We start from the raw sequence: 19,537 nt of genomic DNA, 5'->3' as shown, positions 1-19,537 counted from the left end.
GATGCTGTAGTGCTGCTTAGGCTTTTTCTGACTGTATACATTGCTTAGTTGCTAGCCCTTGGCTTCTACCTCTCTGCTTCTCCCACCACTGTCATTTATCTCAATGTCTTTGATAACTGAAAGCAGCTCCAGGACCCAGGGAGGCCAGAGAACATAGGGTAGATAAAGGGAGAAAAAGATACGGGAGCCAGCTAATTTCTGAAAATGAGAACACCAGAGTATGAGTAAGAGGGGCCTAGGATGGGGAGATACATTTGGTTTGGGGGAGGGAAGAGGGGCAGGGATTCTAGGAAGAGGATCTACCTACTTTGGGGTCAAGAGCCAAGGACTGAATAACCACCATTAAATACCCTGGATAAGGGAACACCAAACAGGCAAACAGTTGAGAAGCCCTAAGAGATCCAGAGTCTAATGAGGTTGAAAAGAGCACTTACCTATGCAGTTAGGACTTGTACTGAGTAAAGGCTGAATTTTGCCCTGCAGGGAAACCCTTCATAGTCCTGGGTATATCAGGAGAGGCCAGGTTGAGAACGTAAATATATGGGAAAGGGGATATTGCAGTCCTCCCAGTGTTCTGGGCTCTCCCAATATAAGTATTTCAAGGAGGCACAGAAAGACCATAACCCCTTTATATCAACTCCTCCAGACACTCCAAAGCATCAGAGTGAAAAACTAAGAGGGTGATTTTAAGGGTCTGGTGAGAAGGCAAGTACTCAGTGGTGCTTCACAGAGATAGAAACTCTCCCTGACACCACCACTCAGATAACATTTTGGGATGGTGGGCTGACTGCCACAGGATGACTGCCCTGGATGTTCTAGGATGCCTGATCTCTTTATCTTATGGTCCCTTTCCACTCAACTACAACAGCTTTTGAGTGGTTCAGATTAATTCAATCACAGACAGGATGGATTTATATTCTTGAACTCAAAAGGACATATCACCACCATCACCACTCTTATTATTTCATATTTATTGAGCACTCATAATGTTCCGGCCATCCCACTCCAGTGACTGCATTACCCCTCCTACCCACACCCATTCCCATCCCCATATCTTTGGGAAAAGCTTCATAATCACACCTGACCCTAAAGACACAATGACAAAAGGAAATACCTCTTGGGGACCCTGGAGTGTTTGGTCTTTGGCCAGTCTGTCCCTGGCACCACTACAGAAATATATATATATATAATCTTTGCTCATGTCTGTACAATATTGATCTCTGCAGATTGCTCAAAATAGAACCTGATTTTCTCTACTACATCATCTTTTAAGCCAAGTAGCCCCACAACAAAAAGAGGCCCAGCTTCACAGATTGGCCAAGAACCCCCAGAGCATTTTAAGTAGTTATTCTTAAATTTTCACAGGAATCTAATACCTACTATTCCCTGGAGCTATTGGGACAGGTCTGGGGCAGAGGGGGAATTTGGGATGATAAACAAAACACCCATAAGCCCAATCTAAAGATTAGTGGCCACAGTGGATGTTTGTTGGTAAGGGGCCTCTCTTTTTTCCCAGACATTTCAGACAGACGTGCTGGGCCCACCAGAGGAGTGCTAGCAAACACAAGAGTCCTCCTGAATGCACATATGGTCTAAGGGTACCTTGTGAAGTTGTGAATATTTCCCCAGAAAAGTGGAGACCTTGAAGCCCTCTTTTGCACTTGCTGTCCCTGGATGGTGTCTTCAGCAGTTAAATGGCATTTCCTTTAACAAGCTGGAATTTCCTGGGATGCTCAGAGGAGGTTGGGTAATGATAGATCAGCCCACCCCTTGACGGAAATCCTATTCCAGTCTAACGGTCAAGTGAGGAGTCAATGGCTGCTTTGAGCATCAAACCGACTCCTTCTCAAGCCCAGCTCTGGCACAGTTCTTGGCTTCATGCCAAGAGGGCTGCTTCCTCAGACACCTCTGGTGAGATCCAAGGTCTTACACTGGCAGGCGAGTTAGCCAACAGAAGAAGTTGCTAGCTCAAATAGCTGGTATAGTGTGATACCATTAATGAGAACATGATTAATCACATGTTGCTGGTGGAAGGGGTGAGTACTGGTCATGGGCTAAAGACTGGCTCTGAGGGTTTGGATCACCAGATGGATACTGGGCTTGGGGAATATCCTCTCCAGGCAGCTGGTCAATCACCTCAGAGGCCACCCAGGACTCCCGATTAACCTCAGGGACTTCCTGGACCTGCAGATCACCCTCACCAGGGAACTCTTGGGATGGTTTATCAGCCTCAAGAATGTCCTGAGACAACAGATTGATTGCAGAAGCCTCTTGGGTCAGCCTGCTAACCTCTGCAAAGAACTCTTGGCATGGCTGGCTGAGCTCCTCAGGGGTCTCTTGGGTTGGATTGCCAACTTCTATACGGATTTCCTGGACTAGGTCACCAACCCCTCGAGGGAACCCATGGGCCAGCCTGCCAACTTCCACAGGGACCTCTTGGGATGGATGGCTGACCTCAGGGTTCTCCAGGCAAAGCTGGCAAGCTTCATCAGAGATTTTCTGGCACAAGTGGCTCGCCTTTTGGCATGGCTGGTGGATCTGAGGAACCTTCTGACATATCTGGTCAACGTTGTCATGGCTCTCCTGCCATGGCTGGATGATGTCAGGAACCTCCTGGCAGGGCTGGCTGATCACCTCAGCAACCTCCTGGCATGGCTGGCTGGTTTCCACAGGTGGTTCCTGTGAAGACTGGTTTGGTTCAAAAGGTTCTTGCACCCCCTCAATGGGGAACTCTTGTTCTCCATTCCTAGGGAGCATCCCAAGGCTTTGATGTTCTTCAATCATGTGTGAACTTACAGAAGGTTGATCACTAAAGCCAAAAGGGCAGTTACCATCCACTGCAGTGGGGGAGGAAGGACCAGCACTTGACACAGTGCTGGAAGGGCCACTGCTGTCTGTAAAACAAAGTCAGGAGACCAAGTCAGGCTCTATTCTGTGAATGCAGTTCAAATGCTAGAGTCTGAATTCTTCCCAAGCTATGCAGAGATTGCTCAATTAGCCCAGCTCAGGAACTGTTACTCTGACCTAATGTACACTACAGGAGTACACAGGAGCGCTAAGGTACATCTAAGACTTCAGGAGAGAGTGATGAGTCCCACTTCATCCAGTTTTTTCAAAAATATACCCCCAACCCAACTCTGAATTCACATGGTCTACTTCCTACTTTGGAAGCATACCAAGCTGTATCCCAGTGGTTCATAATGAGGTAATTTTTAAAAATACGAATTTCAAGGTTCTATCTTTAGAGATTCTAATTCTGTAGGTTTAGGGTAAACATGTGGGGTGGAGAGGGAATGAGGTTTAATGGCCTTTTGTTTTTTGTTGAGATACTCCCAATTAAATTCCATTGAAATACTCCCAATTAAATCCTAGGTACATCTTTTGTAAAGAATTATTTTTTTAAAGCAATCGATGTATTTCTGGGGCAAAGGTAATCATTGTTTATAGCCCAAGAGGCAGTTATGCAGGAGAATGTAGAAAAAATCTTGTGAATGAAAACAGCAGGAAGGAAAATTACCTGAAGATTGAAGACTTCCATGGAATCTCTAAACAGCAAAGTTTCTTAATTAATCTTCCTGGGTGGGGGGGGTCACTGAACCCTTTGAAACTCTAATGACAGTCATGGGCAATCTTACCAGAAAAATATACATATGGATATTTGTACTAATTTTCACAAATAATTCCTGGGGCTCAAAGACTTAACCCTGAAATCCATCCATGGATCCAAGGTCAAGAACCTTCTAAGTCTTGGGACACACAATGTTAGAGGCTTGTGGATGTTACAGATATATACAACACACGGGGCGCCTGGGTGGCTCAGTGGGTTAAGCCGCTGCCTTCGGCTCAGGTCATGATCTCAGAGTCCTGGGATCGAGTCCTGCATCGGGCTCTCTGCTCAGCAGAGAGCCTGCTTCCCTCTCTCTCTCTGCCTGCCTCTCCATCTACTTGTGATTTCTCTCTATCAAATAAACAAATAAAATCTTTAAAAAAAAAAGATATATACAACACAAAAATTAATTATCCCATATTGAAAGTAATAAAATGAAGGGCTCAATTACACTGGGGGACAATTCCTACCCCAATCTCTACTACTTCACTGACCTCTAGCAGGGGACTAATCTACGTTTCATTTTGTAAATGTATTTATTAATGATATTCTAATTTTATATTCAAAGTATTCTAATATAAATAATGATAGAATTTGGATATAGGGGGCACCTGAATATCTTGTCATCAAAGAGAACCTGGGAAAGCTGGCAAGCCTGAGCCTGAAAAGGCTGAATCAGCCATTGAGTTTAGGGCATGCCAGTTTTCTCTTTTCTATAAAGAGCCACAGGTGGCATGCTTCAAGCAGAAGAAAGAGGAACATGGTTTGGGCCAACAGGGCCTATTTACGGCAGACAAACTCTAAAGAAAATATTTACCAATGAAGCTTCATACCTCATACTGAGTCAAAGATGTGATAGTAGATTAAAAACAAGAAGAAAAAGAAAGAGTTACCCAAGGATAGAAGTAGCCTTAATATTCACTTAGTGGTTTGATTCAGGCAAATCAAAGAGGTCAGACAGAAGCAGAAGCAGGAAGGGCACCTGGGTGCCTCAGTCAGTTAAGTATCTGCCTCTTGCTCAGGTCATGATCTCAGGTCCTGGGATGGAGCACCACATGGGACTCCCTGCTCAGCAGGGGGTCTGCTTCTCCCTCTTCCTCTCCCACCTCATGCTTTCTCTCTCTCTCCCTCTCAAAGAAAGAAAAAAGCAGAAGCAGGAGAAATATAAAGTTTCCAGAGGCAGTCAAAGCAATCTTGAGAAAGAAGAACAAAGCTGGAGGTATCACAATTCCAGATTTCAAGATATACTACAAAACTGTAGTAATCAAACAGTACTGACACAAAAACAGACTCATAGATCAATGGGACAGAATAGAAACCCATGCTCATATGGTCAGTTCATCTATGACAAAGGAGACAAGAATATAGCAGGGGGAAAAGCAGTCTTTAGTAAATGGTGCTGGAAAAACTGGATAGCTACATGCAAAAGAATGAAACGGAACCACTTTCTGACACCATACACAAAAATAAACTCAAAATGGATCAAGGACCTAAATGTGAAACTTGAAACCATAAAAATCCTAGAAGCAAGCACAGGCAGTAATCTCTCTGGCATCAGCTGTAGCAACATTTTTTTAGACATGTCTTCTGAGGCTAAGGGAAACAAAAGCAAAAATAAACTACTGGGCTATATTCAAATAAAAAGCTTTTGCACAACAAAGGAGGGGCACCTGGGTGGCTCAGTGGGTTAAGCCTCCACCTTCGGCTCAGGTCATGATCTCAGGGTCTTGAGATCAAGCCCCACATCAGGCTCTTTGTTCAGCAGAGAGCCTGCTTACCCCTCTCTCTGCCTACTTGTGTTCTCGCTCTCTCTATCTCAAATAAATAAATAAAATCTTTAAAAAAAAAAAAAGCTTTTGCACAACAAAGGAAACCACCAACAAAACAAAAAGGCAACGTAATGAATGATAAAAGATATTTGCAAATGTTATATCCAATAAAGGGTTAGCATCTAAAATATATAAAGAACTTACACAACTCAACACCAAAAGACCCCAAATAATCCAACTAAAAACTGGGTAGAGGACCTGAACAGACATCCAAAGATGACATACAGATGGCCAACAGACACATGCAAAGATGTTCAATAGCACTAATCATCAGGGAAATGCAAATCAAGACCACAGTGAGAAATCACCTCACACTTGTCAGAACAGCTAGAATCAGAAAGACAAGAAATAACATAGAACGCTTTATGTTAACTAACTAGAATTAAAATAAAAACTAAAAAAAAAAAAAAGACAAGAAATAGCAAGTGCTGGAGAGCATGTGTAAAAAAAGGAAAGTCTGTGCACTGCTGGTGGGAATGTAAATTGATGTAGCCACTGCAGAAAACACTATGGAGGTTCCTCAAAAAATTAAGATAGAATTGCCATATGATCCAATAATTCCACTACTGAGTATTTGCCCAAAGAAAATGAAAACTCTAACTTCAAAAGATACATGCATCCCTATGTTTATTGTAGCATTATTTACAATAGCCAAGTTATGGAAATATCCCAAGTGTTCACCAACAGATGAATGGATAAAGCAGATGCATTAAAAAAAAAAAAAAAACAGAAGGAGAAGAAGAAGATTCACACACACACACACACACACACACACACACAGAGGAATATAACTCAACCATGAAAAGGATAAGATTTTACCATCTGTGACCATATGGATGGACCTCGAAGATATTATGCTAAGTGAAATAAAGGAAGACCAACACCACTGGTTTCACTTATATGCAGACTCCAAAAAGAAAAAAAAAAGAATAAACAAACAAATAAAAAGCAGAATTAGACCTAAAATACAGAGAACAAGCTGATGTGAAGGGGAGGTGAGAGGCTGGGCAAAATGGGTGAAGGGGAGTGGGAGATACAGGCTTCCAGTTATGAAATGAGTAAGTCACAGGAACAAAAGGTACAGCACAGGGAATAGAGTAAATGGTAATGTACTAGCATTGTATTATGACAGATGGTAGCTACACTTGTGGTGATCACAGCATAATGTATAGTCTTGTTGAACTAGTATGTTGTATAACATTGCATATCAACTATACTCAAAAAAAGATTTCCAGGGGCACAAAACCTATAAACATTCCGGGAGAGAGATAAAAGGAGCAATGACAAGGTGAATGTAAGATAATATGAAATTCAGCGGAAGAGCTCTTGGTGTCGGAACGGAATGTTTCTTCTGCATACAGGGTGCCGATCTGCAACTGTTTAACCCAATGCTGAAATATGAATTTTTGCTTCACTCCTATCCAATGAAGTAATAAAAGCCATGTTTGATTTTAGTTATTTTCTGGAGGCAGGTTGAATAAGGAAAGGATTCTTCCATCACTGGTGTCTCTGGTTCTTATCCTCTCTCTGTCACCAGGATCTCCTACAATTACACTAGGAAGTCCCTGTGACTCCACTATTCACACTGTTACCAAGGAAAATTAGTGATAGGCTAGAGATTTTATTTGTTCATTTGTTTGTTTGTTTGTTTATTTATTTATTTAGAGAGCACCAGTGGGAGGGGCAGAGGTAGAGAGAGAGAGACTCTGAAGCAGACTCGATCTCACAATCCTGAGATCATGACCTGAGCCTAATACAAGAGTCAAGTACTTAACCAACTGTGCCACCCAGGGGGACCTTGTGATAGGCTAGAGGTTATAAAGAAGAGATGAGAAAAAGCAGCACTTCAATTTGAACTAACAGCTGAGAACAGACAAGTTGAGAAAAGGGTTATGTAGAAAGTAGTAGCAAATTCTAGTTTCCTTCTCCCAGCTTTTCTATACACTCAGGTATTCTCTCAAGTCATCTGTACTTGAGAAAGGTATAGAGACCAAATGGGAATCTGAGGAGAATGAAGTTTCTGTCCTTTGTTCCCCCAAAGTACCCTCTGGGACACTACCTTTAAGGAGCCTCTCCAATGAAACAGAGGGGTCATGGAGAATGGAGATAATGAGACAGACTAAACAAATCCTCCCTCACTTTGGAAACAGATGAGACTGGTTTCCCTACTGGTTATTCTTGGTCTTTCAACCCTCATCTTCATTTCCCTCATGAGACAGGTCTCTCACTCACCAATCCCTCCATCCCTCTTGGCCTTTCTCCAGGCAGTTCCAAAAGGATTACTTACACCAAGGGGGCTTCTCGGAGCGCTGCCGGAGTTGTAGGGTGGGTGAATGAAGAGTACGGGGTGGGGAAAATAGGCTATCTGAGGCTTGGTTGCTGTGCATAGAGTCAAAGAGGGCTGGATAGACAGGGGAGAAATAAGGAAGGAAAAAAAGTTTGAGGAAGCATTCAAGAGTCACCGTTCTCAACATAAGTCAAAGCAAACTTACACATTCTCAGGCTGAAAAGTAGCATTTCCTAAGGACCCTTCATATAAACTGTTTTTAATATTTTAAAATTTATATTATGAATATTTTCAAATAATTTTTGCTCTCTTCCTATTCCCCCTTTTTAAAAAAAGTTGTTGGAAGACCAGTACAATCCATACTGATATCTTCATCTCCTATATTTACCACATCAGTGTGTTAACATTTTGCCATATTTGTTTCACCCATTTCTTCATGAGGAAGTTCTTTTTAAAAAATGACAGACATTATGAAACATTTTACCTTGAAATACATCAATATGCATCTCTAAAATATAAGGAATTTTTCCTACATAGCCACACACCATTAACAAACGTTACAAAATTTAAAAATAATACCCTAATATCATCTAATACCCAATTCATATTTAAATCTCCCACAATTATTCCCCAAATGTCTTTTATTTTTTATTTTTAAAAATATTTTATCTGTTTATTTGACAGAGAGAGAGAACAAGCAGGGGAAGCAGCAGAGGGAGAGAGAGAAGCAGGCTTCCCACTGAGCAGGGAGCCCCATATGGGGCTTGATCCCAGGACCCCGGGATCATGACCTGAGCAGAAGGCAGACACTTAACGGACTGAGCCACCCAGGTGCCCCCCCCAACAAATGTCTTTTATAGTAATATCCAAATATGAACCATGCATTGTATTTTGTCACATCTCCAAAGTCTCTTTTAATCTAGAATATTATCTCTCCCAGCACCATTTATTTTCCTCAAAGTGATTTTTTTTTCAAAGTGATTTTTTTAAAGATTTATTTATTTATTTATTATCATTTATTTATTTATTTATTTATTTATTTATTATTTATTTATTTATTATTAAAGGCAGAGGCTTTAACCCACTTAGCCACCCAGGCGCCCCTACCCTTGCATTCTTGAGATAAATCTCACTTTGTCAACTTGCTATTAGATTTGGTTTGCTAGTATTTTATTGGGAGCTTTTGCTTCTGGGCCACCTGGCTGGCTAAGTCTGTTAAAGATCTAATTCTTGACCTCAACTCAGGTCTTCAACTCAGTGTCATGAGCTCAAGCCCCTCACTGGGCATCGCACCTATCCAAAAAAATACAGGAAATTTTTGCTTCAATATTCATAAGGAATTATTGTTTTCTTATGGTGTCTTTGTCTGGCTTTCATATCAAGGTAATGCTGGCTTCATAGAACTGTTTGGTAGATTTCACCAGTGAAGCTATCTTATCCTGGACTTTTCTTTGTTAAAAGTTTTTCTACTGATTCAGTCTTTTTCTGTGTTATAGATTATGTTCAGATTTTCCACTTCTTCTTGGGTCAATTTTTATAGTTTATGTGCTTCTAGAAATTTGTTTATCTAGGTTATGTAATTCATTGGCATGTAACTGTTCATAGTGTTCTTTTTTTAAAAAAATTCTATTTATTTATTTGAGAGAGTGAAAATGAGCACATGCGTCCATGAGTGGGGGCGGGGCGGTGGGAGAGGGAGAAGCAGATTCCTCACTGAGCAGGGAGCCAGATGTGTGGAATATGACCTGAGCTGAAGGCAAATTCTTAACTGACTGAGCTACCCAGGTGCCCCCATAGTGCTCTCTTATAATTCTTTTTATTTCTGTAAGGTCAGTAGCAATGTCTCCACTTTTATTCCTATTTTGGTTATTTTGCATCAACACTCAATTTTCCTTAATCTGCTAAAGGTTTGTCAATTTTGTTGATTTTTTTTCAAAGAACCAACTTTTGGTTTTGCTGATTCTGTTTTCTATTCTAATCCTTATTATTTCAATCTTTCTATTAGCTTTGGGTTTAGTTTGTTCTTTTCTTACTTCCTTAAGGTATACAGTTAGGGTTTTGGTTTATGATCTTTCCTGGGCTTATTTTTTTATTTTTTTTTAAAGATTTTATTTATTTATTTGACAGAGAGAGAGAGAGATCACAAGTAGGCAGAGAGGCAGGCAGAGAGAGGGAGAAGCAGGCTTCCTGCTGAGCAGAGAGCCCGATATGGGGCTTGATCCCAGGACCCTGGGATCATGACCCGAGCTGAAGGCAGAGGCTTTAACCCACTGAGCCACCCAGGTGCCCCATATGATCTTTCCTGGGTTTAAATGTAGGTGTTTACAGCTGTAAATTTCTCTCTCAGCACTGATTTTGCTGCATTCCATAACTTCTGGAATGTTGCATTTTCATTTTCATTCATCTCAAAGTATATTCTAATTTCCCATGTGATTTCTTCCTTGACCTGAAGAAGGTTAAGAATGTGTTTAATTTCAACATATTTGTGAATTTTCATTTTCCTTCCATTAATGATTTCTAGCGCCATTCTCCACTGTGCTAGAGAGGGTATTTTGTATAATTTCAATCTTTTAAAATTATTTAACATTTTTTTGTGACCTACCATATGGTGTATCATGTGCACTTAAGAAGAATCTGTATTTTGTTGGTGGTAGGATGTTCTAGATGTCTCTTAGGTTTAGCTGGTTTAGAGTGTTACTGAAACTCTGTTTCCTTACTGATCTTCTGTCTGGTTGTTTTATCTATTACTAAAGGTGAGATATTAAAGTCTACAACTGTTATTGTAGAACTATCTACTTATCCCTTTAATTCTGTCAATGTTTGCTTCATATATTTGGGGGCTCTGTTGTTTGGTGGGTATGTTTATAATTTTTGTATGCTCTTGATGAATTAACATTTTAATCAATATATAATGACATCTGTCTCTTAGAACAATTTTTGAATTAAAGATTATTTTATCTGACATTAGTATAGTTACCCCAGCTCTCATTTGGTTATTATTTGCATGGAATATCTTTTTCTATTCTTTCATTTTCAACCTATTTGTACTGTTGGATCTAAAGTGAATTTTATGTAGACAACATACAGTTGGATGATTTTTTTAAAAATCCATTCTGCTGGAGTGCCTGGGGGGTAGTCAGTTGGGCATCCTGCTCTTGGTTTCAGCTCAGGTTGTGGTCTCAGGGTGGTGGGATTGAGCCCTGCATCAGGCTCTACCCTCAGTGGGGAGTCTGCTTGGGACTTCTCTCCTTCTCCCTCTGTCCCTCCCCACTCCCCATCTTCAGTTTTTCTCTGTCTCTAAAATAAATAAATAAATATTTTTAAAAATCCATTCTTAAAAAACCATCCATTCTGCTAATCTCTGCCTTTTAATTGGAGAGTTTTATTCATTTACAATGTAGACTAATCAATGATAAGAAGGGGCTTAATTCTATCACTTCACTATTTTTTATACATCTTAGACTAAATTTTGTTCATTTCCTCCATTACTAACATCTTTGTGGTTTTTTTTTTTTTTAAGATTTTATTTATTTGAGACAGAGAACAAGTAGTGGGGAGGAGCAGAGGGAGAAAGAGAGAAGCAGACTCCTTGCTGAGTAGGAAGGCCAACATAGGTTCAACCCCAGGATCTGGATATTATGACCTGAGCTGAAGGCAAACACCCAGCTGACTGAGCCATCCAGGCACCCCTCATCTTGTGTTTAAATGATGTTTGTAGTGTATCATATTGATTCCCTTATTTCTTTTTCTGTACATTTTTTAGATATTTCATAGTGGTTACTATGGAGATACAATTAATATCCTGAATTTATAACAATCTTGTTTGAATTGATGGCAAATTTAGCTTCAGTAACATAAAAACTCTGCTCCTATAAAGCTCAGTCCTCACCTTATGTTATTGTCACAAATTATTATATCGTTATGCATTGCATGCCCATTAATACAGACTTATAATGACTATTTTATTCATTTGTGTGTTAAGTTATACATGAAACAAAAAAAGGAGTTACAGGGGCGCCTGGGTGGCTCAGTGGGTTAAAGCCTCTGCCTTCGGCTCAGGTCATGATCTCAGGGTCCTGGGATCGAGCCCTGCATCGGGCTCTCTGCTCAGCAGGGAGCCTGCTTCCTCCTCTCTCTCTCTGCCTGCCTCTCTGCCTGCTTGTGATCTCACTGTCAAATAAATAAAAAAAAAAAAGGAGTTACAAACCAAAAATACAGAAATGCTGACTTTTATATTTACCAATATAATTACCTTTACCAGGGTTCTTCATTTTTTGGTATGGTATCAAGTAACTATCTAGTATCGTTTTATTTCATCCCAAAAAGCTTTCAGCATTTCTTTTTTTTTTTTTTTTTTTAGATTTTATTTTTTATTTATTTATTTGACAGAGAGAGAGAGATCACAAGTCGGTGGAGAGTCAGGCAGAGAGAGAGAGAGAGAGAAGCAGGCTCCCGCTGAGCAAAAAGCCCTATGCGGGGCTCGATCCCAGGACACTGAGATCATGACCTGAGCCGAAGGCAGCGGCTTAATCCACTGAGCCACCCAGGCGCCCCAAGCTTTCAGCATTTCTTGTAAGCCAGTTTTACTTGTGAAAAACTTCAACTTTTGTTTACCTGGTAATGTCTTAATTTCTTCTTCATTTCTGAACAGTTTGGTTAGACAAAGAATTCTTGGTTGACATTTTTTTTTTCTTTTAGCACTTTATATACGTCATCCCACTGCTTTCTGGCCTATGTGATTTTTTTTTTAAAGATTTTTATTTATTTATTTGACAGATACAGATCACAGGTAAGCAGAGAGGCAGGCAGAGAGAGAGGAAGGGAAGCAGGCTCCCTGTTGAGCAGAGAGCCTGATTCGGGGCTTGATCCCAGGACTCTCCGATCATGACCTGAGCCGAAGGCAGAGGCTTTAACCCACTAAGCCACTCAGGCACCCCACCTCTGTGATTTCTGATGAGAAATTGGTTGTTAGGGACACCTGGGTGGCTCAGTGGGTTAAGCATCTGCCTCTGGCTCAGTTCATGATCCCAGAGTCCTGGGATTAAGCCCCCACATGGGGCTCCTTGCTCAGCAGGGAGCATGCTTCTCACTCTGCCTGTCAAATAAATAAATAAAATCTTAAAAAAAATTCATTGTTAATCTTATTAAAGATCCCTTGTATGTGATAAGTTGCTTTTCTTTTGCTACTTTCAAGATTTTCTGTCTTTTGACAATCTGATTATAGTATATCTTAGTGCGGATCTCTTTCAATTTATCCTTGTTGGTGTTTGAACTATTTGGATGTATAGATTTCTGTCTTTATCCAAGTTGAGAAAGAGCTCTTCAGAGCCCTTATTTCTTCAAATATTTCTTCTGCCTCTTTCTGTGTTCTCCTTCTGAGACTCTGATCATGCATATGCTGGGTTGGATTTTTTTTTTTGGACAGAGAAAGAGAGGGAGCACGAGCTGGGGGGAGCAGCAGAGGGAGAGGAAGAAGCAGGTGCCCCGAGGAGCAGGGAGCCTGATGTGGGGCTTGATTCCAGGACCCCAGGATCATGACCTGAGCTAAAGGCATATCCTTAACTGACTGAGCTACCCAGGCACCTGTGTATGTTCATATTCTTGATGGTGTCCCACAGATCTCTTTAGCTCTGTTAATTTTTTTCTTGATCTTTTTTTCTTTCTCCTCTTCAGACTAGACATTTTCAAATGACTTATCTTTAATTTTGCTGACTCTTTCTTTCGCTTGTTCATATCTTCCAAGACACCTTCTAGTGAATTTTGCATTTCTGTTATACTTTTCACTCTCAGAATTTGTTTGGTTTCTTTTTATATTTTCTGTATCTTTAATGATATTCTGTATTTGCTGAGACATCATTCTCCTGATTTCATTCAGTTCTCTATCATTCCCCTTAGCTCTTTAAACATATTTAAGATAGCTGATTTAAATTCCTTGTCCCAGTAAGTCTAACATCTGTGCTTCTTTACCAACTGTTTCTGTTCATTTCTTCTGAAAATGAACCATACTGTACTGTATCTTTGCATATTTTATTGAAAACTGGACATTTTGAATATTGTAATTTTGCTAACTCTGAATATCAGAGTATTCCCCCCACCCCCCGCCAGGGCTTGTTTGCTGTGGGCTGTGGCTGTTTATTGACTTTTCTAAGCTATTTTTGTTAAGTCTGTCTTTGTCATATGTAGTCTCTGAAATCTCTGTTCCTTTAGCTTATTTCACAGCTAGTGTTTTTTTGTTTTTTTAGTTTTTTTTTTTTTCAAGATTTTATTTATTTGAGACAGAGAGAGAGAGAACAAGCAGGGAGAGAGGGGCAGAGAGAGGGAGAAAGTGAGAGGCAGATTCCCCAAAGACTCCCTGACACGGGGCTTGATCCCAGGACCCCAAGATCACGAACTGAGCTGAAGTCAGACATTTAATCAACTGAGCCACCCAGGTGCCCCACAGCTAGTATTCTGACAAGAATTTCCTTGACTGCCAAAAACCAAAAGAAGGGAAGAGGAAGATGGGGGGAAAGGAGGCGAAGGGAGGGGAGGGGAATTCTCTGTCTTTGCAGATTGGTTCTTTGTTGAGGTATTCCTTCAACATTTAGCTAGACTGTTTATAAATCCCTCTTAGCCTTCAATTCTTGCCTGTGCTGTGTCTAGAGTTCGGGCAGAGGAAAAATCTTAGGGTAGTCTCTTGTGTTTTCTGCTCCTGTGTCCCTCCCTAGGCATGCACATGGCTTCTAACTTCCCTAGTATATGTGGGGGCTTTTGAATGCTTTAATTTTCCTTTTTTTAATGTATTTTATTTATTTTTTTGTCAGAGAGAGAGCAAGTGAGAGTGAGCACAAGCAGGGAGAGCAGCAGGCAGAGGGAGAAGCAGGCTCCTCAGTGATCAAGGAGCCAGATGAGGGACTTCATCCTAGGATCATGACCTGAGCTGAAGGCAGACGCTTAACTGACTGAGCCACCCAGGCATCCACTGAATGCCTTAATTTTCCAAAGAAACTCTCTACCTAAGTTTTCACCCCAGGCTTTCAGCACACTTATTGTCTGCCTCAATTATAATTTTTGTCCCAGGCAGCATTATGTTGTTCATTTGCCTTACAATGTTTTCAGGGAACACTTTCTGCATAGCTACTTTCCTGCCCTGATTCAATGAAACAAAGGTAAGCACCTTGTGACAGTTCTTCAAGTCAGACAAGTTAGAGTAGCTAAGTTAGATAAACACAATTCTTTGAGAATAAAATCTGTTCTGCTCCTTTAGGAAATAGGGACCAGAGCTTCACACTGACACCATGCTCTGCTATCTGTAAGACTGGTGTTGAGGTGGGGGAGAGGGTAGGATAAGAGAAAGAAAAATGATAGGAAGCTTCCTGCCATTCTTAGGGTGCCTCTTTCTTGAATTAGCATTTTTCTGGTTGCTGCAAACTTTTGATTATTTTCCAGAGGTCTGACAAAACAGATTCTGATAGTTTTTGACTGACTTTTTTGGTGTTTCTGTGAAGGACAAACCCTTGGAGCAACCTATTGCTTAATTTTTACATTTAGATTTCTGAAACATATGAACTCCATATATATGAACAAATATCTTAATATATAGCATGAAGTATGAATTCAATTTTAATTTTTGTCAAATGACCACTTAGCTGTGCCAATTTTACTTACTGAAAAATTTTGGGGTACCTGGGTAGCTCAGTTGGTTAAGTGTCTGCCTTCAGCTCAGGTCATGATCGCAGGGTCCTGGGATTGAGCCCTGCATCAGGATTTCTGCTCAGTGGGGAGCCTGCTTCTCCCTCTCGGTCTGTCCCTCGTGCTCACTCCCTCTCTCTCAAATAAACAAATAAAATCTTAAAAAAAAAAGTCTGTCTTTCCCCCAATATTTTGAAATGCTAACTTCATCTACTTCTAGGTCTTCTATTTTGTTTGATTGGTCTCTCTCTATTCATGTATGAATACAACAGTGTTTTTGTTATAGAACTTTTTTTTTAAGATTATTTATTTATTTGACAGACAGGAATCACAAGTAGGCAGAGAGGCAGGCAGAGAGAGAGGAGGAAGCAGGCTCCCTGCCGAGCAAAGAGCCCGATGTGGGACTCGATCCCATGACCCTGAGATCATGACCTGAGCTGAAGGCAGAGGCTTAACCCACTGAACCGCCCAGGCACCCCTCGTTATAGAATTTTTATGGAATGTTATAAAATCTGATAGGGCTAGTAGCTTTTCATTACTCTGGGGTGCCCGAGTGGCTCAGTTGCTTAAGTGCCTGCCTTCAGCTCAGGTCATGATCCAAGGGTCCTAGGATAGAGCCCCATGTGGGATCAACCCAGTTCCTGGGTCCCTTCTCTGAGCAGGGAGGCTGCTTCTCCCTCTTCCTCTGCCCCTCCCCCCAGCTTGTGCACACGCACATGTGCACACACACACACACACACACACACTCTCTCTCTCTCTCAAATGAAAAAACATATATAAAAAAACACCTTTTCAAAACTTTTCAATTTGTCTGACTTTAGAAAAACAGCATTTTTGTTGGAATCATGTTAAATTTATAAATTAACTTGGGAAGTTATGATGTTGAACTGGCCTATGCAATTAAATAATTTTTTCAAGGCTAGTTCTGTGTCTTTTTGGAGCACCTATCTTTTTAATTTACTACTCACATTCTAGGAAGGACAGGAGTAGGGACAGAGACAGGGCTACAAGATAAGAAGAGTATTCTCCATACCTGCAGATGCCTGTGCTTGAGCATCAGTATGGCGCTGGCAGACTCTACTTAGGAATTCACTCACTTGACGCAGGGAAAGGGCATTATGCAGTGTTTCCAGGGGGTAGATGGTAGGCACCATGGAACACCCTTCAAATCCTATTAGAAAAGAGATGGGCAAAGTCAATGTTATTCCTGCCAGATACACCCCAACTGTCCAAGGAAGCATGGAGAGTCCCTGAGAGCCATCAGAAGAATCCGTGGCTTTTGGAGTATGGGGTATCCAAGATTTCAGGAGAGGGAACTCTTTAGAGCCCCTACAGGTGTCTGTTTCTCACCTCCAGAATCCTAAGAAATCTAGCTGCTAAGGCCTCCAAGTGAATCAAATCACCTCTCATCCTACCCATGGAGAGCCTGTAATGACCCATTGAAAAACGAACAGAATTCCAATAGGGTAAGCACCTATATTGCTTTTGCTCTTTCTAGGGGAATAAAACAAAAGTCCAGAGGTAAGGGGTGAAACTGAAGGTCTAAATGAGGCAGGGAGGTCATGGAGCTGGGAAGAAACAGCAGATTTTAGGAATTGTGTAAAGAGAACCGGATTAAGGAGGAAGGCATGGAATCTGAAGAAGGATTCATGCAGATTTGGGATATGGGTAGAAAGGCTAGAATATCTGGAAGCAAGCTGGAGAGCATGCAATACACATGAAGCTCAGCCAAGGGAAAAAACATGCATGAACAGGCTGGGGGATGGAAGTTCTTTCTTGGTCATTTCCATCACATCAAAGCTTCTCCCTTCTGCTCTCACTGGAAAACCCCCGACTTGCTAGGATTTCTCTATTCCATCAGGAAAATGAGGAAAATCTCTAGGAAGAAGAATAAATTCTGATTCTCTATCTGAACCTAACAATCCCAATGTAGGTTCACCAGTCTGGTTAGGGTAAAGGGTAAACCTAAATATAACCCTAATCCCAGAGCGTGTTGATGAAAAAAAATGTTTCCATGGGAGGATCAAGAAGCATTGTCATCTTAAGCATTGTTTCAGCCTGCAATCTTTCTTATGTTTCTTTATAACTCCTTAAAGAAACTAATAGTAGGCAGGACAGCAATATCTATGTAAGACATAGCCTCCTGTTCACTAACGAGTAAAACCTATAATTAGAAAGGATTATACCTGACCATCTTCTAACTCTGGCCCTTGTTTGCTTCAAAGATTCAATTAAGACCTTTGTGCCTCAATTCCGTGCCCCGACCCCACCCCCGTACTCTTGTGGCAGGAGCGTCAGAGGAGTACAGTCTCTAGCTCCTCAGCATGGCTACTAGAAAAACGCTTGCATCTGAGGATGGTAATTAGCAGCGGGTTATAGAGACAAGAACAGATTTCAGGGCAAGAGACTACTCCTATACCGAACAGAATTGGGAATGGGTAACATTAGGAGGCAATAACGAAGGAAAACAGTAAGGGGAAGAGCAGCCAATGCTACAGCTACCAGGCAGTCTGGCTCCAATCCCATATCCAAGCAACTAAATGCAAGTCACATAACCTTAGGGTAAATAGGAGAAAGGAATAGGTGGGCTCTCCTGCCAGAAGTGCAATAAGCAAAGCAGTCAGTCCCAGCCAGGGCAGTGACAGCAGCCAGCTTGGTGGCAGGGGGTACCGTAGAGGCACTCGGGGTCATCCTGGCCTGAGCGCAGCCAGTTCCGGAAGAGGCGCAGGTGGTAGGAGCACTGGTGCAGGTGATGCGCCAGCGTGGCATCCAAGGAGACTGGCCGGCCCCCTGGACAGTCAGAGGAAAAACTGCGCAGCAACCGGACCACAGGGTGCTGGTCATCCAGCAGCTCTGGAGGGGATGGGGGAGGACCACGGCAGGAAGCACAAAGATAAAGAAAGAGAAGAGGGAGAGACAATGAGGGGGGCACTGAGTGGCACAAGCATTACTGGGAGGTGGGGCCACTCAGCTCCAAGGTGAGCTAAGAGAGAAGCAGAGATGGTCAGAACAACTGGGTATCTCTTACAGGGAAGAAGAGTATCGGCATCACAATGAGTCTAAAAGAAGGGACTAGTGAGACATCATCATACAGCGAGGCCCTCCCCTCTTTCACTGTGCATAATTAAGTCAGTGCTTACAGACAGCAATCATATCATTCTGGATGGGGGTAAGCGGGCAGTTTTGTAGCTGGAGTCTTGATTAGCGCTCTAGAGCCCCTGTTCATTCCTAGAGAAACCCTACTTGTGACCTGCTTCACAAACCAATGTATTTATAAAGTTGGTATAGAGATACAAAGATTCAAAGTCACTTAGAGAAGAGGGTCAAGAATGGTATCGGGTATTAAGGTCAAGTTTGAAGCTGAAAAGGCTCAGACCAGGTCTTCTGGAGGAGATTCTACAATAGCCATAAACAGGGCTGGTGTTAAGCAAATGGCAAAGGAGATTGACAAGACACCAGGTATAAAGGTCCTTTAAAACAGAGTATGTAAAAAACAGAATCAGTATGTGAAAATGAAGATACTGACTAATCAGCCTTTACTCTTGTCTAAATATACAGATTTTAAAGAAATGTTCATATAAATCTCAGGATTCGGGGGACTCTGTATCCACTACTGAAGCAGGGATGGCTGAGAGATGTTCTGTCATTAAGGTAAGGAGACAGTACTGCCTTGCTTCCTTTCCAAAGCTAGGTCCAGGTTTTCCAGCTGCTCTTTCAAAGCGAGACAGCACAGCAAAGAGATGATGACAATGGGACAGTAGGGTGCATATTGTTGTCACTAATGTGCCATAAGTATTTGCAGACAGAACATCCCCTCTGTAACTGCTATTCAGTCAAGCAAGATTTGACCATGGGATAGAGCCCTCATAATGTCCTTAGGAACAAATTAAGTCTAGGTAATCTTCAGCAAGCGACAGAATAGCTCCACATTTCTCCTGATACCAGCAGGGAGATCCCAGATTCTGGCTTCTCAAGCACTTTAGCTTCCAAACTCAAGTACAAGGAGAAGAATGGCCAAAAGTCCCCTGAGGAAGTGTGCAGGGTGTTAGAGGAGATCTTGAATTTACTCTCTGTACTCTACTGAATTATCCAGGTCTTTCTTCTTCTCTTCCTTTTGGTAGAATTAATTCATCTCTTCTTTAA

The 19,537-nt window shown here is 41.5% G+C and overlaps 1 protein-coding gene across 27 annotated transcripts in view; it reads right to left on the bottom strand.

The window, feature by feature from the left end:
* Window positions 1–954: 954 nt before the first annotated feature.
* Window positions 955–19,537, bottom strand: part of PPIP5K1 (diphosphoinositol pentakisphosphate kinase 1) — a 44,782-nt gene continuing 26,199 nt past the window's right edge. For 15 of the 27 annotated variants that reach the window (XM_082735382.1, XM_082735383.1, XM_082735387.1 and 12 more), the window contains 3 exons: window positions 16,428–16,565; window positions 7,724–7,837; window positions 955–2,894 (listed from right to left, as the gene is read on the bottom strand). In XM_082735382.1, the coding sequence (XP_082591508.1) occupies window positions 2,011–2,894; window positions 7,724–7,837; window positions 16,428–16,565 (1,136 nt within the window). In that variant the 3' untranslated portion in view covers window positions 955–2,010. Of the gene's footprint in view, window positions 2,895–7,723; window positions 7,838–16,427; window positions 16,566–18,064; window positions 18,248–19,537 lie in introns of all 27 variants that reach the window. The other 12 variants (XM_082735380.1, XM_082735381.1, XM_082735364.1 and 9 more) reach the window with 3 other exon arrangements.

This window comes from Mustela nivalis, assembly GCF_964662115.1.
Source record: "Mustela nivalis genome assembly, chromosome: 6".
Lineage (NCBI taxonomy): Eukaryota > Metazoa > Chordata > Mammalia > Carnivora > Mustelidae > Mustela > Mustela nivalis.
This window is presented reverse-complemented; position numbering and strand designations above follow the sequence as displayed.